We start from the raw sequence: 24,182 nt of genomic DNA on the forward strand, positions 1-24,182 counted from the left end.
GAACTAAGTCCTTGTATCTTACAGAGGGCAAAGTATCTTCCTGCCATTTCCAAAAACGTATTCAAGAGTGGGCATAATATTATGGTGGAATTTTATTGGGGACCATGAAGAGATAATAATAAAAAAATGATATAAAAGGTAAAGGGTAAAGGGACCCCTGACCATTAGGTCCAGTTGTGAACAACTCTGGGGCTGCGGCGCTCATCTCACTTTATTGGCTGAGGGAGCCGGCATACAGCTTGTATGTAGCCAGCATGACTAAGCCGCTTCTGGCGAACTAGAGCAGTGCACAGAAATGCCATTTACCTTCCCGCCAGAGTGGTACCTATTTATCTACTTGCACTTTGACGTGCTTTCAAACTGCTAGGTTGGCAGGAGCTGGAACCGAGCAACGGGAGCTCACCCTGTCGCAGGGATTCGAACCGCCAACCTTCTGATCGGCAAGCCCTAGGTTCTGTGGTTTAACCCACAGCGCTACCCTTTTAAATTCAGGTATCAAATGAAACACAACTTGTAGCACAATCCTGCGAATGTCTACTGTGAAGTATGGCCTACCCTGTTCAATGGGGCTTACTGCCAAGGATTGTGGCCTTAACTGGGTTTTGGCAGAAGATGAACTGCAGAGGCACAGAAACAGTGTTGTGTGTGATGAACACAGGGAAGAATGGGAAACGATGCCTTCTTACATTCCTAGATTCAACAAGAGGAAGTGAGGATAAGCCCTGAGTCAGGAGGCATAACCCCAGTTCCACCACCCATGTATGTTCATTTCTACCCAGAATGGAAGCCTGGGCAGGACAATAGGGTTGAAGTAATAAGCATAGAGGAGAAGGCGAAGCTTGGGCGGGAGAGGGGAAGAAAGCAAACAGACATATATTTTACAAGAAAGGAAGAAAGATGCATTTAGAAACAGAACTGTACTTAGAATGTAGCAGATTGTCAGCACTGCTCTTAAAGACGAGCTGATTCAGGGGTTAGGAAGTTTTGGAGAAATGAGGCACACCCAAGTCAGCTCACCTGAAGTACTGTAAGGTAAGGGTGAGGACTGTTTGTCATACTTAAGTTTAGCCCAGTATTTAAAGGAGTCTCTGTGTTAGGAAACATTGGAAATGAGATCTCCGTATATCTCAGTAATTTAAGCCAGAAGTGTCAAATTGCTAGAAATGTTAGAGTTTCTTATCAGGCCTTTTTGCGGTTTTCAAAATATTATTTGTCCCTTATTCAGTGTCTTCTAAAGATCACACTGGCATCAACTTAAAACACCAGGGGTGCCTTTACTTTAATAAGCCTGACAGAGATGTCATAGTTTGCCACTTAAACACATGATTTTGTGAAATAAATTAATTTTGTTTCAGTTTTAATAGAGGAAATGTATTTCATTAATTGATGGGGGCGGGGGGAGGGAGATCCACAAATAAAAAGAAAAATCTTAACAGATTTTGGAGCCTCCTGATTAAAAATCCCAGCTTTCTTTCTACACAATGCATTGCATACTTCAACTAGTCAAAAATCACTTATGTCTTAAGTCCCTTATTATTTTAAACTAATATTATTACTCACATTGCCTTTGTTAATTTAAACCCACTGTTGGCATGCTTAGATACTTCATCCACTTGAAGGTTAAACTAAATCATTTACTGCAAACATTTTTTAGCTTCACTGCAGAGCAGGAATTTAAAGCATGCATTTGTGTTAATTTGTGAATAAGTAAGAAGTCCAGACTTGATAGAAGAAGAACTTACACGTCCTTTCTGTATGCAAGACTTCAAAAAAGACACTGTAACAATTAAAAAACTAGAATCTGGATGTTCTTGTTCAGCCACAAACAATAGAGCACCCTGAACTATTTTTTAAGCTTTACATGCGAAAAACATAGTATATGAAGCCAAAATTCTATTTTTCATTTTCAAAATAATGAGGGGAACCTACTTATGCTATTATAGTGCGTTATCATATTTGCTAATGTTACACATATTTGGACCTGCAGCAGACTAGTATTTTGTTTAAAGGTTCTTTAACTTCATAATTTCCTCAAACACAAAGAAACATGTTAAGAATGAGCAGCAGTAATTTGCTGACATGTCCTACCTGGAAAGATAGAAGGTCTTTTCTTAGGGCGTCTTGGATGGATCGGTTCTAAGTTCCTAATATTTCTCTGATGCCTTCCTTTATTGTTATTTCCTAGGAGGAGTTCTGTTGGTAGACTACTCCGTCTTGCCTTATAATCATTTTGGTATGAATTCAGTTTACACTCAGTCCTAGAATGCAGGTTATTGTCATCAATTGCCATTATAGTACAGATGTTTCTGAAGTTGCTCCAAGTGTAAAAGCAAAATAGTGCAAACAGATAAGACAGCTGAGCTTCAAATGGGTCAGATCTGTTTTACTAATAGAAAACAGTCACCAACCATTTTTGATGTTCTCATGCTTAGCCCAGCACTTGTTTGGTAAGTTTAGCAAGTGGATAGGCGTGGGCAAAAACAGGTGTAGAATTACTAAAAGTCCCTCCTTTCAAAAGTCAAACAGCCCAGGGGAGGAGGTATAGCAAAATCATTAAAGCTAACAAAGGCTTATAGACAACTGGAAAGTTTTACTAAAGGTGAACTCATCAAGTCCTCTGCACAGAGTGAAAACATGGTTTAAACAGACTACTACTTTAATTCCTGTTTCAGACAGTGTTTCTCACTTCACTTCACTAATAGTCCACAAACAGACAGAGCAAAGAAAATGTTACATTCTGAAATTAAATAACATTTCAATAATCCGTAGAAGAAAACTATGTGACTAAATACACAGACACTATAAGTTTTGTTTATAATGTGCTGTTGCTTATTTCAAGATGAGGCTTGTGCAAAAAATAGACACTTTTTAACAGTTACAGCATAACTGAGCAAGTGCATTTGTAGATGCAGAAATAAGAGAACTGTAACAGAAAGCAACTATGCGACACTGAGACAGGAGTGCATTTTAACAATCTTGTTAAACACAAAACTTAGGCTGCCATCCTATACAGTATATATTTACTTGGGAAAAAGCCCCCAGAACTCAGTGAGATTACACTGTTAGTTGCTTAAAAATATCTAGGGGCTGCAAAGATACAAGGTTATGCTATTTAAATCTTAACTATGAACAGTATTGAATCCCCTTTATGTATCAGACTTTCGTGCCCACCCTCTGGTGTAACGTGGGTTTTATTTTCACAACCACATTAACACATTTTATTGAGATGTAAAAATTAAGGTTAGAATGATCTTACAATTTATCTCCTAAGCAAAATTAAACAACTTAAGCCTTATTAATATGAAGAACAGTTAGATGTTGTAGCCTGTAGTTTAAATTAAATACATGAATACAAAAATATACTACATTTTAAAATGCAAGGTATTTATTGAAAGCATAAGCTTCTCATTTCTGTTACTGGATCAGTTTCCAACATCAGGTTCTTCATCTGCAAAGGCATTGTGGTGAACAGAATCAAGATCTTAGATCTGCATATAAAAGCTTGCCTGCAATGCTACAGTGCTTTAAGCTCAATTTCAAGTAAATTTAAGATTCATTTTATATGCATGTACTGCAGTAGGCAGGGAATTCATGTAGCCCCTACATTACAGAACTTAAAATAACACAGTTAACAGGCTGCATTGTTCAAAAGCTCAACAAAATGTACGGGTTCTGTTTCCCCATTTTGTTAGTCATTTCTTCATCTGCCTTCCTGCATAGTCAACAAACTCTCAAGATGCCCTTAGGCAAGATCTTGTGTCAGTTAACCGAAGCACAGATGTTAAGTTTCAACAAGCTTTATCGGCACAGCTAAAACTTGTATGACAACTACTGCAGAGCTCTGTAACCCTGCCTATGCCTGGGCAATTTTCCTTTCTTCCCACTTCCTGTCCTTCCTGCCCAGCTTCTGCCTATCAAACTACACCTTCCAGCAGGCACTGCTTCAAAGCTCGGGGTTGCCTACCTTTTTTGGACTAGAACAGTGGTACCTCGGGTTACATACGCTTCAGGTTACAGACTCCGCTAACCCAGAAATAGTGCTTCAGGTTAAGAACTTTGCTTCAGGATGAGAACAGAAATCGTGCTCCAGCGGTGCGGCAGCAGCGGGAGGCCCCATTAGATAAAGTGGTGCTTCAGGTTAAGAACAGTTTCAGGTTAAGAACAGACCTCCGGAATGAATTAAGTACTTAACCCGAGGTACCACTGTATGCACATTTCAAATTTTGAGAGAATGCTGGGCGTGCCAGTCACAAAATGGCTGCCATGGAGGGGGGGCATAGCATAACAGCAAAAGACTCCAATGGGAAGCATAGTTTAACACAAAATTATATCCCCAACAACCTTATGTTTACCATGGGAGATCAGCTATGCCCTGCTGGTCTAGGCAATGGAAATCAAACACACACACACACACACACACACACACACACACACACACACAATTGTCTAATAATAACAACAGAGAGTATTCTTCAGTACCAGAAAAAAAATAAACAAAAAGGTTTTGTAAAGCCTTGCTTAGCCATTAGGCTTAAATTGCTAAGGGTTTATTGATTAAATTGGCTGAGGTATTAATAAAATCAGTGAAGCCTCAGGCTCCCACCCCACCCATTTTGGGCACTCTTCCCTGACTTCCAATTTAAGCCTACCCATAGTTTCTGTCAAATAAAAACCAGGAAGCTACACTTTATGATAGGGTTGCCATATTTCCAAAAGTGAAAATCCAGACACAAAAGTTGTTGAGCTATGTCCGGGAAATTCCAGACATATGGCAGCCTTACTTTATGATTGTCCTCCAGAGGAAAATTGGAAACCAATTTCAAATTGCCCAGGTAGCTCAGTATTGATTACTGACTGGCAGCAGCAATTCTGCAGGGTTTCATGTAAGGAACTTTCCTAGACCAGCCTGAAGTTGCCAGGTTTGAATCTCGGGCCTTGTGCAAGCAAAGCTATGGCTGTTCCCTTGATATTAAAAATTAAGATAGGAGGCTAAAGTGCAGAGGAAAAACAAGAACACATTAATTCTTTGTGTTAAAGGTTTTCCTAGCTGGATAACTGGATCTTTGCCATAAGTGTCTATTTAGTGTTTACAGTAGTTTTGTTTTAAATACAGCAGCTTTTCTTTGGCTGTTTTTACTGTCAGCGCTGATGGGTGGGGGGAGTGGTACAAATTCCCGAGGCCCAACGGTCTTGCCTATATTTTTGCCTTCCTCAGTAGTATTATTATTTGTCAATTGTTTTTGACACCTATTGTAAATTTGGTGGATTTCAAAGAAAATAATAATGATATATAGAATTCAGTCAGTTATCAGCCAGTATAGACTCTACCCAACCAAAAAATTACTAATTACACTTACACACACACACACACAATGAAATTCTACTTGTCTTTAGGACACAAAGGTATTCAAGACTTTGGGTTTGCTTTTAAATCTGGCATTTCTCATTTGGGCTTCATTGGAGCTGTTTGTAAGTGAAAACAGGTATTTCAACCTATGCTTTGAGATATGTTTCCACATGACTGCAGATTATTTTTCATCACAATCTTTGCCACAGTATTCCCATAGAACAGAAAGTAGATTTCCAAAATAATAATGGTTTTTTATTTATTTTATTTATTAAATTTATATCCCAGCCTTCCTCCCAAAGGAGCCCATAAAAATAACTGCACCATTCAACCTCTCTAGAAAATTTGTTCTCAAAATCAAAAACTACCACTAATATTGATAATTTACACTACATCCCTTTAAAAAGGTAAAGGGACCCCTGACCATTAGGTCCAGTCATGACTGACTCTGGGGTTGTGTGCTCATCTCGCTCTATAAGCCGAAGGAGCCGGTGTTTGCTTTATTGGTCGAGGGAGCTGGCGTACAGCTTCCGGGTCACGTGGCCAGCATGACTAAGCCGCTTCTGGTGAACTGGGGCTGGGGGCTTTTAGAACCCCTCTAGATAAACTGGAACGTGTCCAGAGGAGGGCAACCAAAATGGTCAAAGGCCTGGAAACGATGCCTTATGAGGAACGGCTAAGGGAGCTGGGCATGTTTAGCCTGGAGAAGAGGAGGTTAAGGGGTGATATGATAGCCATGTTCAAATATATAAAAGGATGTCACATAGAGGAGGGAGAAAGGTTGTTTTCTGCTGCTCCAGAGAAGCGGACACGGAGCAATGGATCCAAACTACAAGAAAGAAGATTCCACCTAAACATTAGGAAGAACTTCCTGACAGTAAGAGCTGTTCGACAGTGGAATTTGCTGCCAAGGAGTGTGGTGGAGTCTCCTTCTTTGGAGGTCTTTAAGCAGAGGCTTGACAACCATATGTCAGGAGTGCTCTGATGGTGTTTCCTGCTTGGCAGGGGGTTGGACTCGATGGCCCTTGTGGTCTCTTCCAACTCTATGATTCTATGATTCTATATGGTGCATTAATGATGGCTGATGCTTACAGTGCTTTTGGGTCAATCTTACAATCCCAATGATTTATGCTAATGACATTTAATTTCACCCTGTATGTCTAAATTTCTGCCCAACACATACTTATAAATAATTCAGAATATCTTGAAGAGGGTCCTCTGGGATCTTATGCCCTATATACAATAGAAATACATAACAAGAGTGTGAATATGTGCAAGGACTGGTTTCTCTGTTATTATATAATTTATTTATTTATTGCATTTATATCACAACCTTGCATTCCTCATATTGGAATTGTATCAAGCAAAATCCAAAACAAAACATTATTATAAGTATGAATGTTCTCTATACAGTACTCTGAGATCTAATATCACACAGCTTGTCTCTATCTTTTGTTTCTTTATTATTTTTCAAAAAAATTAAATGAAGAGTGCAGCAGAATTTCCTGATTTTATCACATATGCAAATAGTCAACATGTAGTTTCCCATGATTCTAACAAATGTACTGTGCTAGATTATATAAATCTTATATTGTATGGCCTGAACTAACAATGATGAAGCATCTTTTTAAAAAATAAAATCATTTCGCTTCATCGCCATCAGTTTATTATCAACATTATTACTGATTCATTGCCATTACTGATTCATTGGCATTTCCATACTAGGGCCTCTTTCCTCATTTTTTTTCCTGTGAAGAGATTAGACCATCTGTCCTACTGCTACAAAAAAAAAATACCAATTAATCATTTACAGGTTGGGAAATAGAAAATCCAGTTGTTTCAGTAATGGATTCTTAGATACTAATTAGTGTGCCAATAGAATACCTAATGCAATAATAATAATAATTAAGGGGCATGTTGTCTCATCTTAGCAGTATCTGATCACAATATAATAAAGTATTACCCTCCATAAAATCTTTAATAACATTCAGACTTGGTTTTCATTCTATTACTTTGTTCATTATACCTGTAGGCAGTAAACAGATATAAGCTTGGATTTAGTTTTCACTTACACATTTGAACCACACATGATACTGACCGGCTAACATAATTCTACTGATGCTCTTACAACTCTGTCAAAATAAAAAGAAAAAAGAAGTAAACCAGCAGTTCACGTTTTGCAGATTTCCCCACCCCCACCCCCACAATACTAACTCAAAAGTTTTACAGCAATCCTGATGAGCTGGATCCACACTCAGCGCATTGACTAGAGTAGATCCAGTGGCCGAAATCCAATGTCACAGCCATGGACACAACAGGACTTCCTCTTTCTCTCCTGTCCCCCACAGCCCACCTGGCTGTCTGCTCTTAAAGATCCTCCATCCCTACATAGCAGATTTTAGGATCTGTAGGATTTTGCAGGGAAAAGCAAAGTATGGTAACTCCTGTTTGTCTAAGCAGAAGTCCACTGTGTAGATAGGACACTGTAGCTGAATGGCGCCTATTGAAATCAATGACACTTAATTCAGTCATGATTAACTTAAGTTCCAATGACTCAAATAGGCCTGCTCTAAACACAACGAAGTCTTGACCCAATGCTACGTTTTTATTTCACTTTATCTTCACAATAGGTCTGCAGTCCATGGGATTTTCAAGAGTCTCCTCCAGCACCAGAATTCAAAAGCATCAATTCTTCGGCGATCAGCCTTCTTTAGGGTCCAGCTCTCACTTCCATACATCACTACTGAGAAAACCATAGCTTTTACTATACGGACCTTTCTTGGCCTTTTACTTGCCCTTTAAGCTAAAAACCCCAAAGACTGTAACCTTTCCTAATTAGAGCAGCTTCTCCACCCCCCCCAATCATTTTCGCTGCCCCTTCCTGAACCTTTCCCAACTCTACAATATATTTTTTGAGGTGAGGTGACTAGAACTGTACACAATATTCCAAATGTGGCCCCACCATACATTCTATAATGGTGGCTTTATTTTCAATCCCTTTCTGAATGGTCCCCAAGACAAAATTCATCTCTTTAACAGCTGCTGTACACTGGATCAACTTCTTCACCAAATTAGCCAAGGTCTCATTGCTGGTCAGTTACCAGCAGTTCAGATCTGATAATTAAACCCATCTGACTGGGTTTCCCCAGCCACTCTGGGCGACTACCAAAAGAATATTAAAAGCACAATAAAACATCAAACATTCAAAACTTCCCTAAACAGGACTGCCTTCAGATGTCTTCTAAAAGTCAGATAGTTGTTTATTTCCTTGACATCTGATGGGAAGGCATTCCACAGGGTGGGCACCAATACTGAGAAGACCCTCTGCCTGGTTCCCTGTAACTTCACTTCCCGCAGATATGAAATAAAGTTTTTAAAAAATATATTCCCCCCAGCTTACATAACTTTACTGGCCACTCACTCAGTGCAAAAGGTCTTTTTGGAGCTCTTCACATTCCCTTTTGCTTTTAACCACCCCGAACAATTTATCATCATCAGTAAACTTGCCTACCTCCATTCTCACCCCCCTTACTCTAGATCAGGCTTTTCCAAACTTGGGTCTCTAGCTGTTTTTGGACTACTGTTCCCATCATCCCCGACCACTGGTCCTGCCAGCTAGGGATGATGGGAGTTGTAGACCAAAAACAGCTGGTGACCCAAGTTTGGAGAACCCTGCTCTAGAATGTTTATGAGAAAGTTTAAAAAAGCACAGCTCCCAATACTGATCCTTGAGAGACTCTACTTCCTAAATCCCTTCATTGGAAGAACTGTCCAATGTATCATTGCATAATGTAGTACTGTACATATGTGCTGATCTGATCAGTTGGCAGTGACAGCAACAGAAACACAATGGAAACTCTGGAGTCAGGGGTTCTTGTATATACAACAGAATAAGCGTAAACAAATTAAACACTAAACTTGCTGGAACTGCTCCTTGCTCAGTTCCTTGAAGCTGTCAGCGCATGTAGCGTCCTCATTTAGCAAGCATTCTATGATTTGACAGGCAGTTTCCAAATAGGCTACATTCCAACTGGCAGAGGAGTGCAGTTCACTTCCAGATCTACTCCCTCACAGAACAAAAGATATACCATTCTTTTTAAAGTTGTATTTTGCATTGTTTCACAAGCTGTTGTTAATAATCATATTCATTTCGGGAAATCATGGATTTAATTAAGGGGAGGGGGAGACCTTTGTAACTTGTAATGTTGTTTGTCAGGCTTCACTAGTTGCTGACAGGTCTACCCAGAAACATAGCATGCAACTGTAAAAGCTAATGTAGTGTGAAGCATTTAGTGAAATGCCATATTTTAAACAATACGAATGAATTATATATACTGTAATACAAGGTACAGATATTATCTATCATTGCAATGAGTAGTTTAGTCCCATATAAATCCCAGAATAGGCTTTATGTAGATTGCTCTATGGTAACTTCATAATCGAGTGACTGGCCACAGTTGCATGTAACAATAAACCATGGCTAGTTTAAACAAACCATGGTCTGACGTTGTTTGGAAATCGCCCCATGGAAATCGCCCCACGTCAGGGGTGCCCCCTATCCCCCCTATTGTTTATTTCAGTACTGGAGGTGTTGCTAAATATGATTAGAAAGGACCGGTTGGTTCAGGGAATCGAGGTCGGAGTGAAACAGTATAAATTGAAAGCATTTGCAGATGACCTGGTATTGACATTGCAGGAACCAGTCCCCAGTACTAAAAGTACTAAAAGAGTGTTAGAATTAATTTCTGATTTTGGTCGAGTGGCTGGGTTTAAGTTAAACAAGCAGAAAACTAAAGTGTTGGCAAAGAATTTGACACCTATAGAAACAGATGAGTTCAGCAAGGAAACAGAATTAAATGTGGTTAAAAAAGTTAAATATCTAGGGGTGCACCTGACCTCCAGAAATTTGAACTTGTTTAAAGACAACTATGAGAGATGTTGGTCAGAGATTAAAAGAGATATGGAAATATGGTCAAGATTGAAGCTTTCCTTGTTAGGCCGAATAGCTGCTGTAAAGATGAATGTTTTGCCTAAAATGTTATTTTTATTTCAGGCCCTACAGATCGTGGACAGGGTGGAATGCTTTGGAAAGTGGCAGAAGGACTTATCTAAGTTTGTTTGGCAGGGCAAAAAGCCCCGAATAAAGTTTAAAATACTAACTGATGCGAAAGAAAGAGGGGGATTTGCCCTGCCAGACTTGAGGTTATATTATGAATCCGCAGCCTTCTGCTGGTTGAAAGATTGGATTTTACTTGAGAACACTGATGTCCTAGATCTGGAAGGGTTTGACAATGCGTTTGGATGGCATGCATATTTGTGGTATGACAAGGTTAAAGTGCATAAATTGTTCAAAAACCATATTGTTAGAAGAGCAATTTTTATGGTCTGGACAAAATACAAAGACTTATTGGAGAGTAAGACTCCAAGGTGGCTCTCGCCGGTGGAGGCCAAGGCTCGTAAGAGACTCAATATGGAAGCTTATTGGCCTAAATACCGGGAAATAATTGAAAAAATTGGCGATAATTGGAGGTTGCAGAGTTTGGAAAAGTTAAAGGACAAGGTGCGAGATTGGTTGCATTACGCTCAAATTCAGGAGATTTTTAAAGCGGATAAAAAGGTTGGATTCCAGGTGGAAAAATCGAAATTAGAAACAGAACTGTTAGAGCCGAAAAGTAAATTATTATCTAGAATGTATAACTTGCTGCTTAAGTGGAATACACAGGATGAGACAGTTAAATCCGCCATGATAAAATGGGCACAGGATGTAGGACATAACATTATGTTTGAAGACTGGGAAAGGTTATGGAACACCGGGTTGAAATTTACGGCATGTGTTGCCTTGAAGGAGAATATTATGAAAATGATCTACCGGTGGTACATGACCCCAGTCAAGCTTGCTAAAATATACCATCTGTCTGATAATAAATGTTGGAAATGCAAAGAGGCGGAAGGGACTTTCTTTCATCTCTGGTGGACTTGTCCGAAAGTGAAGGCTTTCTGGGAAATGATTCATAATGAACTAAAAAAGGTACTCAGATTTACCATACCTAAGAAACCAGAGGCCTTCCTTCTGGGCATGGTGGACCAGAGATTGCTCAAGAAAGACAGAATTTTCTTTATGTATGCTACCACAGCAGCCAGGATTTTGATTGCAAAGCATTGGAAGACACAAGATTTACCCACGCTGGAGGAATGGCAACTGCAGTTGCTGGACTATATGGAATTAGCCGAAATGACTGGCAGAATCCGAGACTTGGGAGAAGAAACAACGGAGGAAGATTGGGAAAAATTTAAGGACTATTTGAAAAAACATTATAAGATGTATGAATGTTAAAAAAATGCTTCTTTTGGGAAACCCCTGCTTCAGTAAATGTAAGATAATGAAGTTGAAATTAAGACACAAGAAGGTAAAGGTATAAGAATGATATAATTTTATTGTGTTTAAGTTAAAATATACAAGAAATGGATTATAATACCCCCAAAAAAATGAATGAGGTTACATGATAAAAATGAGAATATAACCATGATTATGAATTAACTTTAACAAATTGCTGATGATTAACATTACAGAGAACGCAGGATCTGGATGATGTGGGGAAGTCTCCTAAAAGTGATGGAAAAAAGACTATGGAAATTATTTATTTTATTTTTTCTATCTCTACTCTTTATTCTTTTCTCTGTATTTCTATTCTCTATAAAATTAATAAAAAATATATTTTTTTTAAAAAAAGGAAATCGCCCCATGGGAAGGGAGATTGTTACATGAGATTACAACTTTTGACTTGCTAATGAGTGTACTCCGTTCAAAGAAAGTGAACTATGCTGCTTCAAAAACCGTCACAGCTGGAAAAAAAAAACTTCATAAATGAAGAAGATCTATAAATGAAACAAATGTTTATAAGTACACTGATACCTGCCTTGAAAAACTCCTCAGTCATGAGTTGCTTAAACATCGCAGTGTTGAGGTGCCAAAAGCATGACCATTAATACAAAGTTCCTAGTTAAAGTATGTCCAAAATGTCATTTAACTTACATGGTCTACACATTAAAGAATACTAAGTAACAAAGCATCACTTCCTATTCATACAGCGTATTATACAGACCAAAGCAACAAGATGTGATCCACAATAATGAACATAGCAAGAAAGTCAAACCTAGCTCTTGTTCACTTCAAATCTTGATGAACGTGTTTTTTTTCCCCTTCTCATCTTGAACAAATGAAGCTTGGTGTGACGTTACATGGTCTGGCCAGGTTTATTTTCCTATTTTATTTACATTGCAGAGCCTTTTATTACGTTGCCAATCCAGTTTGGAGAATTATACTACAGGTTTAGGAATTTATAACCCATTACTAATCAGTAAGAAATCTATTCCTATTTTTCACATTATCTTTCCATATCACAGGACCTTGCATCTAAATTACTCTGAAAATATAACGTAAAAGCAGTTAATATTTGCTTTAGAATATGTAGATATTCAGAGGCTGTGTGTGTGGCTTCCTGGAATCTGTCCCCTCCCCCGCATAATGTGTTTTAAGAACATGTTAGGCAAAGGAGTGAAAAATAGGAAATAGGCATCTGTGGCACAAAGCAAAACAGAAAGCCAGAGAAAGGAACCATGAAACCCAATAATTTTGGAAGAGATCAAAATGAGCAAAAAGTCATGGAATTCATTTCTGGGGGGGTTGTTCAGTTCTACTGGTACCATTCAAGAAACCTGTGGCACTACCCATTCACTTGCCAAATATTTTAAGCTCAGAAGTAGTAAATTGATTCCAGTGGAATGCTTGGTGAACAAAAAGTGACTTGTACTTATTTCAGTGCATTTACATACATATAGAGGGAATCAGCAGTGTCTGCAAAGCCTGGTGTTTCTGGAAGCACCATGCATCATGGCAGCTCTTGCAAAGTCTTTGCAAGCACAGCGATCAGCTGGCTATCAGCATCTGCAAAGCCGTGTGGGCTTTGCAGCTTGATTTCAAACTGTGTGAGAAAGGGGAAATGTCACATGCGACATCAGGCGGTTGTTAAGTCTACAATCCTGCCCACCCATTAATGTTGTTCGGCCTACCTAAATAAATGAATGCCTACCTAAATAAATCAATAAAATCTGTTCTGGATATTAGCTAGTTCAGCCAACCTGATGCCCTCCAAATGTTTTAGACTCCAACTCCCATCAGCCCCAGTCAGGAAGGCCCAATGGTCAGGATTGATGTGAGTTGTGGTCCAGAACATCTGGAGGGCACCAGGCTAGGGAAAGCTGTCAAAGAATACATAATGGAAATCAGGGAGTACACCCCCATCCCACAACAGACAAGATACCGGTAAATCCAAACATAATTTGCTTTGGAACAAATGCTTTTTCTATACACTGTAGCACTAGAATGACAACTACTTAGGCGTAGTACCACACACACTCCTTTCTCCATAAACACCTGATGGTTACCGGTACTGTATATCATGCTCTATAATGTCCTCACATAGCATTTCAGGCTCCTGTGTAAATTTTCAGGTCACAAAAAATGCACTTGGATAGAAATCTTAGGACAGTACCAAGTAAGAATGCATGTCTGTTTAAACCAGAAAGCTTATTATGTGTCAGATGTGAAAAATATGGCAATGCAAATTATACAATAAGCCAGTTGTATGTTTAAATTGCAAAAACAAACATCATAAATCCAAAACAAGGAGTTTAAGTCTTACCTCGCCTTGATCAGCACATTCAGTGTCTCTTTAATCAGATTAATTGTGGGATATGCTTGTCATAAACACGGGTGAGATAGTTTTGTAGAAGAGGCAGAGCCAAGTTAATTGCCTGTGATATGGATGCTGCCTTGCTTGCTTCCTAGAGACGAAAGGTATTGTTTTGCATTTGTGAACCATCTGTATCACCTAGGGAAAATAACAGTATGCATGAACTTAGGTCATCCACACTACTGTATAATATATTACTGCCACCTCTCAAAGCTAGTCATCATTTAGCTTTAACCAACAGACACACGCTTTACCAATAAATCCCTATAATTGTCTGTGAGTATTCTAAACACAGATTATGGTTTACAACAAAACCACTGCATACAAAGTAACCAATGTTATATTAGTTGCTTAGTTCTATAGCACTTCATAGTTTGAAAACAATGGTTACCTTTTCTTGTGGAGCAAAAACATTGTCCATAAATTTCATCATCATCTTTCTAAATGGCACTGCAGCACTATTTTTTTATTAGACCGCACGGAGGCATTTCACAGGGTCCATTGCCATTAGCAATAGCAAACGTCACTCTCTTCCATTTGATGTAAATAATAGATAAGGTACTTGACTGCCTGTGTTCAGTTTGATCAGATATCAAAATTATATCCCAAGGGTCAAAAAGTATCCGTTCCTCCCAGAACACAAATAGATGGCATGAGAACGAGTAGCCAGCTGTCCAACAATTCCTTTTAGCTCCTTCCTTTCTACCTCCTTTCCTAGACCCCATCACACCTTAAGGGCGGGGTGAAAATCTTAACACCTAGTGCAAAGCCTACATGCCACAATTAGTGTAAGAATGCTAGAAAAAGAAAAGGGCATTGTGGCAACTCCTCCCCATTTACACACATATAACACTTTATAAAGATGGCTTCCCACTTGTCTTTATTATGCTACAAGAAACTAGTGCTCCCCCCCCCCCCAGCTGAAGCACACAGGAGTCCAGCATTCCTCTACCCACTACTTGACTTTACATACTTCCAAGAAACCCAAAACAAACATTTTCAAGTCAATATGGAAGCTGGCCAGCATATGTGATTCTACACTTTTTTCAGATCTATGACTCCTGGCTGCTCCTAGCTGCAATTGGTCAAGCTACAGGGCAGGAACAATTCGTATTTCCTCTTCTTCAATCTGCCTCCAGTGTAGCAGCAGCGGAGGGCTTTAAGCTCTACCATTGCAAGCACATGAGTTTGCGCAAATGCCCTAGCCATCCTCTTGAATCTAAGAGAATGAGGGCAGCAAGGGCGCATTTCTTTGACCTGCACCAGAACCAGGTGGAACCTCCAAACCAGCTAGGGAGACAGCTTGCCGCAGTTCTTAGCACCTCCATGGATGGTGAATGTGACTGTTGTCAAACGGGCACCTGTTTGTTCAGAGCTGTCCCAAGTCACCCAGCAACTTTCTGTAACAGCTTCATGTTGAGTTCCAGCACCTACTTTTCTTGGGGGAAAAGCACTGCAATAAACTAAGGGACAACAAAAGACAAGAGCCTGGGGAGGCCTCAGGGAGCCAAGTGGTACCAGCAGAGTCTTATAGTAGAGCATCTGCTTCGTATGCAAAAGGTCTCAGATTTAATCCCCCACAGCTCCAGGTGGGACTAGGGAAAACTTCTGAAAACCTGGAGAGCCTCTGGCAGTGTCAACAACACTAAGCTAGATGGACCGAGGGTCTGACGTGGCATAAGGCAGCCTCCTGTGTTTCTGAGTGCTTAACGTACATGTTATCATTTTATACACCTATCTTAAAAATGTATTACCTGACCATTTTATTCAAAATGCTCCTGGTGGCCTAGGAGCATTTGATTAAAGATAAACCAAACAGGCTAAAAGCAGCAGTACAAAAATTATGGATGATTTTGGAGAAACGAAAAGGAAAACAAAAAAGGCCCTAGCCAGGTCCTGGGGCTGAAGACTGCACAGAATTTGTATTTAATGCCCTTATTTATTTCCAACTAATCTCAATGTGTATGTCGATCATGCTGCTTATTCTCAGAGGCACCTCCTATAATGACATGTAAAGGTAAAGGTACCCCTGCCCGTACGGGCCAGTCGTGTCCGACTCTAGGGTTGTGCGCCCATCTCACTTAAGAGGCCAGGGGCCAGCGCTGTCCGGAGACACTTCCGGGTCACGTGGCCAGCGTGACGAAGCTGCTCTGGTGAGCCAGCACCAGCGCAGCACACGGAAACACCGTTTACCTTCCCGCTAGAAAGCGGTACCTATTTATCTACTTGCTCTTATGGGTGCTTTCGAACTGTTAGGTGGGCAGGAGCTGGGACCGAATGACGGGAGTTCACGGGGATTTGAACCGCTGACCTTGCAATCGGCAAGTCCTAGGCACTGAGGTTTTACCCACAGAGCCACCCGCATGTCAGCAGGTGTAAAGTGAATTTTTATTAGAAGAGCGGCTGAGGAAACCCAGCCAGATGGGTGGGGTATAAATAATAAAATTATTAATAATACTAGCACTTAAATTGATTCAGGACAGATAAAAGAAGCCTTCCTGCCACAATGCAAACTATGTATGGAATTTACTGCACAGAAAAGTGGTAACTAATGACCAGAAACTGCCCATTTACTCCATCACAAAGTAAAAGCTATGGTAGATATATTGAAGGTCAAGTTAAAAAGTATTATGGATACATTCTCTTTTGCATTTAATTTAATGCATCTGAGATTCTAATGTTGTAGTTATTCCCTTTATCTAGCAAGTCTCTGTCTGCCTGTCTCTCTCTCACACACCAAAAATTAACTTAAGTAAAACAAGTCCCTTCCCTTTAAAACATCTGTAAAGGAAAGGGTAGATTTTATCAAGAAAGAAAATGGCATGGGTGATCAGGGTTACTCCCAATGCAGTATTCACAATTAAAACAATTAAATAAAAATGTGATTTTCAATAGCTTGGCTATGTTAAGTTTGATAGCATTACTCTGGCACCATCTTCTGGCCCTTTGCAGTAGAGTTTTGACTGGTTTGCATAAAGCTAAAAATTTAGGCAGAGTTTAGTGCCTATTGAAATAAATGATCTTAGGGTGCTCTAATGCTGCTTGGTGCCAATGATGGCTGGTGCCACTAAAAGATCACAGGGGTGTGGCCAATGAGAGGTCACGGGGACGTGGCCACGTTCTGGTTTTCTCCATATTCTCCTCTCTTGGAAAGATACTGTGGGCACTCAAGCATTACTATTTTACAGATACTTAACTAAACTGCAAAGGTCTTACTGCCGTTCAGAAGAGATTTCTGCTGCCCCAACCGCTTCTCTGCTGGGACAAAAGTTTTCCACCTGTTCTGGCTCTCATCCTTTGCAAAGAAACAGTGAATACCTAACCACAGTTTTATTAATACTTTGCACCCAAGTGTCTGTTTTGGTTCCGAAGGGATTCTTGCTGTCGCAACGTCTACTGTAGATTCATGCCACTATAACCATACATTACTCGTAGTTAAACCTCACTATTGCCAGTTATCTAGTATTTTCTTTCAAACTTTCAGGAGATATGAATGTTGACCTTATAGCAGAGAGACAGTTCCACCATACACAATGATTGAATGTCTAAGAGTGAAAGACACCAGTGTATCCAGAACCTTGCCCTTCGGTGTCTTTCGTCTGAATGAGATACTGTGCTCATAGTTTTATTTTTCACATTTATCAAGTGCTCTCGACATTAGCCTGGGCTCTTTTTGCAGCTTAATTCAGAAACGCAACAGAAACTGGTATGTGAATGGAACAATGGACTAGAAGCTACATGTTTGCCAAATAGCTCTTGTAGTAGTATCTTGCAGTATCTAAAAGAAATATACAATCCAGTTTACAATGCCTATTCAGAATGAAGCCCCTGCAAGATCAATGGGGCCTACTCCCAGGTAAGTATGCACACTTAACATCGTATTTTGCCTCCTCTATCAGTTAGAACTCAGCATTTTCACTCACTTCCACTTCACTGTCTCCCTTTATTCTCTCTCAGCATCAAGACAATGCACCAGATGGCTGTTTTCACAAGACTCCTGCTACCTTCTCCCATTGCCCATTGCTAAATACAGCTCGTACCACCTTCCAAAAGCCAGACTACATTCATCGGATTCAGCCTCAAACTACCATCTGGCGCAATCACACAGAGACTGCTGGAGCCTATTCAGTTTTAATATGTCAGAACATTCTCTTGAAGAATGCGCAATAATAAATCATGAACCCCTCAGATGACCACCAGGGGCCTCCGATTTTTATCCATGTTAATCATTCCATGTTGAAGTAATTTCTGTTCCCAGAGGACATTGAGCAGCATTCACAAGCTAACACACAGCCCGCGATACCATCTCACCCTTCTTCCAGGGACCTCAGGATGGTGTACATGCTGCAGTACCATTTTATCCTAAAAATGAACTATCCTACACCTGGGATAGCTCAGTCGGTAAAGCATGAGACTCTTAATCTTTGGGTCATGGGTGAAAGATTCCTGTACTGAAGGATTTGGACTAGATGACTCTTGTGGTCCCTTGTGGACCACTTTTCTGAATTTTCTCTTCATGACAACCCAACCAAGTAGAGTTGAGAGCTAGTGACTTGCCAAGGCCATTCAATGAGCTTCAATAGCTGAGTGGGAATTTGAACTTGGGTTTTCCTGGTTCAAGACCAGTGGAGGCAGCTCTGTTAGGGCAAATGAGGTACCACCCCACCAACATCAGTCTGCCTACAGTCAGCCCTCATCCACTGACCTTCTTATAGGCAGTTCAGGAGCATCGCTAGCTGTCACATCACTTCCCACCCTGACTTTAGTCTTAGTGCTGCCCTTGTAGAATTCTGCAGGGAGGAGGATGGAGGCGGAACTGTCATTGGCTTGGGCTACACCTGCTGTTGGTCACCCTGTATTCAGCCCTACTGGTCCTAATAGGCACCAGCTTAAGGTTGCCATACATGCAGAATTTCCCGGACATAGCTGGCAATCAGCCATCGGAAACAGTGACTGGGCGGAAATTGCTGAAACGTCCAGGAATTCTGGCAACACATGTCGTTGTGTCATTTTTGGTGATTTCCCTTAAAAATAGCTCAAAAACTTCATTCCCCTCGCCCAAGATTTTGCCAAGAAAAAGCTCAAACAACTTTGCCCAAAAAAGCTGAACAATCTTTCTGTCTGGGTTTTTGCTTTTTGAAATAGGGCAACCCCACACTATGATCCTTAGGGACGCAGGTGGCACTGTGGTCTAAAACCACAGAGCCTAGGGCTTGCCGATCAGAAGGTTGGCAGTTCAAATCCCCGCGACAGGGTGAACTCCCATTGTTCAGTTCCAGCTCCTGCCCACCTAGCAGTTCGAAAGCACGTCAAAGTGCAAGTAGATAAATAGTACCGCTCCGGCGGGAAGGTAAACAGCGTTTCCATGAGCTGCTTTGGTTTCACCAGAAGCAGCTTAGTCATGGTGGCCACATGACCTGGAAAAACTGCCTGTGGACAAACGTCGGCTCCCTCGGCCAGTAAAACGAGATGAGAGCCACAACCCCAGAGTTGTCCAGGACTGGACCTAAAGATCAGAGGTACCTTTACCTTTACACTATAATCCAAGTCCATCCAGTCAAGTTTTTTTTTTAAAAAAATAATCCATAATATGCCATAAAAAATCCATAATATCCATAAAAATAAGCAAATTTTTAAAACACAGTGAATTAGCAGGGCACATTCTCTTATGAGGAAAACACGCACATCTAAACAGAATAGTAAATGCATATTCTGCAATAGATACTCGGAAAGATCTACTGTACATACTAGACAGCAGCCTCAGGGACAAAACTAGATACGAAGTGTGGCCGAAGTTCTCGGCATTCTTTTTCTTTAGTTACAACCGTCTGTGGGAGGTTGCTAACTTGATTAGGGAAGTGGCACTGGTGGGATGAGGTTAAACCTTTTCACCCTATGGCATTTCCCAACTGGCTCAATGGAGGCGGGGGAAGGGAAGGTCCTCTGTGGAGTGCAAAGCAGCTTCAGAGAGAAAGAGGTATTAACCTGGAAAATGGAATGGGGTGAAAACCTCATACACTTGCCTCTGTATCATTGCTTTTTCCAGTGACGTTAGAATCCCCACACAACTGCTTTGAAGTAAACAACAAAGGAGATCCTGATCATGCATCTCCTGCATCCACATAAATACTCTCCTCGTCAGTTGTGCTAGAAATAATTTCCTGCACTATTTAGCTGGTTAATGTATTGGTCGCAGCTGTGGCAGCCTGTGAACCTAACAACTCAAGCAGCACCACTCAACTGCTTAGTAACAGAAAGGATGGAGAATAAACCAGAGAAGCCGCAATGTTTTGCCACTACGAAATGAATATAAGAAGCAGAAGCTGAGGTGGGGGGGGCATAGATTTTGTGTGTGTGTGTGTGTGTGTTTCTCACATTCTCCCAGCCAGATGGGTTATTTTTAAAACACAAATGTTCATGCTTTATGTACATAAACTAGTGTATACATATTAATTCTAGAGCTCTGTTTAAGGGCTTGTCCACCCCAGAGAACTGTGTAAGTTGTCTGCATTCCCATTTTGTGTCATCCACATGGCATTATGCTCAAACGTCACCAATATTGATGCTTTCTCTATGTAGATTCAGGTTTTCCTGACATGGTTAGAATCGAATTAATTGGAGAAAAATTTTGTTCCAAACCGCTTCACTCGGACTTGCAGTCAATTTGTTTCAGTGTTTTTTCAGTGGGTGGATCAATAGTCACCTTATTGCTATTCCCCTGTCCACTCCCACTCTTTCCTTAATGCTTTCATTTCTTTTCCGGCTGTGCTTGTAACTATTTCCAGCATACACACATTCTTTTGATCCCTCAGATTTGCACAAATCTAGAGAGCCACACAAGTAAAACATATTAGAAATTTCTACACCACATACTGCTCAGCAATCTGAAAAGTGTGTGTGCTGAGAATTTACTATTGCTTTCCATTCTTTTCTGCCCATGCTCATAGCTATTTCTGGTGAGCTCTTGAACAGAGGAACATGTATACATATACAGTGGTACCTTGGTTTTCGAACGTAGGTAATCCATTCCAGAAGACCGTTCAATTTCCAAAACGTCTGGAAACCAAGGTACCACTCTGTATTTGCTCTGTGCATTTAAAGCAATATCATACCTGTTTAAACAGTCACAGCTTCCTCCAAAGAATCCTGGGAACTGTGGTTTGGTTATGAGCACTGAGAGTTGTTAGGAGACCCTTATTCCCCATCAGAGAGCTACAATTCCAGAGTTTCCAGGAAGAGGGATGGAATTGTAGCTCTGTGAGGGGAATAGGGAATCTACTGACATTTCTCAGCACCTTTCACATACTACAGTTCCCAGTATTCTTTACAGGTAGCCATGTCTCTTTAAAGTAGTGTAATACTGCTTTAAATGTATAGTGCAGATGGGGCCTATATAGTTTGATCCCTCAGATTTGCACAAAACCAGAAAATTGCAAATGTGTATGCTCAGAACTTAGTGATGCCTGACTGTGTGCTTTTGCACACTTCTTGGGTGGTTAAAAACAAGGTATCTGTCCACACACTCAGTTGGTATTTAATTGGCAGTGACAAACACAAAAGGGAACATGTGCTGGTATAAACAGTAAAGACCAAAGTTGTTCCTCATATTCAGATTCAAATATGCACAGGTGTGAACTACTCTGGTCCAATGTGAATCGTGCGGAAAGTGGATTAACAGCTAATTAATGCTTGACTGTGGACAAGGCCTATGGAAATACTAACATTAACCATAGTGTGATGTGGGCTGACTTGCTTCACATTGCAGTTCAGCCTGCAATGAATGGAATGCTTCACCATGTTCCTAGTTCTGAGTGAATGGCACTCGGCAGTCTCCAGGTTATGAAGTCATTTATGTATTTTCTATTGTTTATATCATTTCACTGGTGCCTTTTGAATATATGAACCTTTTTTAAAAAAAATCTGGAATACTAATTCACCAAAATATTATGCTTGGCATTCCCAGTAGCTTTACAGCACTTTCTTCCATAGATATCAAGGTGGTCCAAACCTGGTAAATATCATCACACCCTTTTGCAGTTGCAGTGCCTACAAACGGCTTTTGTGTGAGCTTATAAAGTACATTATTTCTTTTGGGTACATTTTGTTTCAAGCCTTTTTTTAGCAAGGTATGTTCTAAAATAACAGAGAGCAACATAAAACAAGTCAGGCTTTCAAAAATAAAGATCATTATTTTTTCCACAGAAAATCTGCTAAAAATAGTGATCTCTTGAGAATATGAAAAGCAGAGAGAGTACTATATTGGTCCTGTGACATTATTCATATTCAAATACAAAACCCATTAGACAATCACCCCTGCCCACATTGTTTCAATAGTAACTATTCAAGCTGAATGCGTGTTTAAACAGATTTTAATGAAACCTAACATGGCTTTTCAAAGAAATCTAGTTGTCACTTTCCCCCCCTTTTATTATTGTTTTATTTTAAAAGACAATAAAATCATAGAATTCAGAAAGATGGCAAACATACATTCAAGAGAGTGACCAAAAACAACAACCTCATAACAAATTCCTTCCAATACATCTAAAAATACTGACAGAATCCACTGCACTAACAATGATCAAAGGGACAATGAGCAGACGGTTACAAATTCTACCAAATAAACTCATACTTAGATGTAATGGAAATCCAAAACAGTCAGGGCCGGCCCATGAGATGCGGTGAGGGGGTTGTCTCAGGGCAGCAAGGCTCCCAAGGGTGGTGTTGCTGCCATTGTACACCCCCTAAGCACCACCACTGGGCGCCTCCTGGGTGCTCGCCACCATTGAGTCCTCTGTCACAGGGCTGTCAGGCAAGGACTGTCCAGAGTGAGGTAACTCTTTATTGTCAAAGATACCCTTTGACAACAGGAAAAGGCATGTCCTCTATGGGCATAGCCAGGGAGGGCAGCTGTCCCCTGCCCGGATCAAGTAAAATAATGGAAATACTTAACTGACCAAACACGTTGGTTCTGAGCCCCCCAACGAAAACCCTCCCCCCCAACAAAATTCCTGGCTGTCCACCAGTCCTACACCTTTCAGGTTCCCCTAGGCATGCACCCAATGAGGCAGTTGCAGCAACAAAGAGGACCCGCCCCCGACCTCAGCATATACCGTATTTTTCGCTCTATAACACGCACCTGACCATAACACGCACATCGTTTTTAGAGGAGGAAAACAAGGGAAAAAACATTCTGAATGAAACAGTGGATGTATCATTTTTGGGCTTCATGCTGTGGCCACAGACATGTGATCTGATGGTGAATTTGGGGTGACCCAATGCCAAAATCCTGAGAATTCCTGTGGATCCATGCTTTGTAACCACGGTTTTGCACCATTGCAGCCCCAGGCAACAGTGGGTGCGTGATTTTTTTGGTGCAGGCTGTAGCCATGGACATGCTATGTGATCTGATGGTGAATTTGGGGTGACCCAATGCAAAGATCCTGAGAATCCCTGTGGATCCATGCTTTGTAACCACATTTTTGCACCATTGCAGCCCCAGGCAACAGTGGGTGCGTGATTTTTTTGGTGCAGGCTGTAGCCATGGACATGCTATGTGATCTGATGGTGAATTTGGGGTGACCCAATGCCAAAATCCTGAGAATTCCTGTGGATCCATGCTTTGTAACCACGGTTTTGCACCATTGCAGCCCCAGGCAACAGTGGGTGCGTGATTTGGGGGGGGCAGGCTGTAGCCATGGACATGCTATGTGATCTGATGGTGAATTTGGGGTGACCCAATGCAAAGATCCTGAGGATCCATGTGGATCTATGCTTTGTAACCACATTTTAAGTGGGGAGCGAAGGAAAAACAAAGAAGGGACATTAGAGGGGTGTGCAGAGAAGCAGCTGGCTAAGAATGCAGGAGAGGGATTTAACGGGTTGGAGGAAAGAAAGGCAAAAGTTTCCCCCCACCCAAGCCAGCCAGCCATCTATCTCTCTCTCTCTCTCTCCCTCCCTCCCTCCCCCCCCTCTCTCCCTCCCCCTCCCCCTCTCTCTCCCTTCCCCCCTCTCTCTCCCTCTCCCCCAGCAGCACCGGAGCTTGCCTGGAGGGGGAGGGGCTTTCCCTGCTCTTTGTTCCGTTT

General features: G+C 40.9%; 2 protein-coding genes across 8 annotated transcripts in view; both read right to left on the minus strand.

The window, feature by feature from the left end:
• The window catches only part of LOC310843240 (cilia- and flagella-associated protein 337-like), a 1,288,916-nt gene that overhangs the window by 1,055,408 nt on the left and 209,326 nt on the right, over positions 1-24,182 (minus strand). The window lies entirely within an intron of this gene.
• FRY (FRY microtubule binding protein) overlaps positions 1-24,182 on the minus strand; it is a 193,758-nt gene that overhangs the window by 160,307 nt on the left and 9,269 nt on the right. For 2 of the 7 annotated variants that reach the window (XM_083735728.1, XM_083735727.1), the window contains exon 2: positions 14,050-14,238. The exons of 3 other annotated variants lie outside the window; for them this stretch is intronic. Coding sequence is in view for 2 of the 4 variants with exons in the window: in XM_083735732.1 (XP_083591858.1) it covers positions 2,089-2,290 (202 nt within the window). In the remaining 2 variants the exon portion in view is untranslated. Of the gene's footprint in view, positions 1-2,088; positions 2,458-14,049; positions 14,239-24,182 lie in introns of those variants that run through there. 2 more of the 7 variants (XM_083735732.1, XM_083735731.1) reach the window with 2 other exon arrangements.

Source organism: Podarcis gaigeae, assembly GCF_964106915.1.
Source record: "Podarcis gaigeae genome assembly, chromosome: 4".
Classification (NCBI taxonomy): domain Eukaryota; kingdom Metazoa; phylum Chordata; class Lepidosauria; order Squamata; family Lacertidae; genus Podarcis; species Podarcis gaigeae.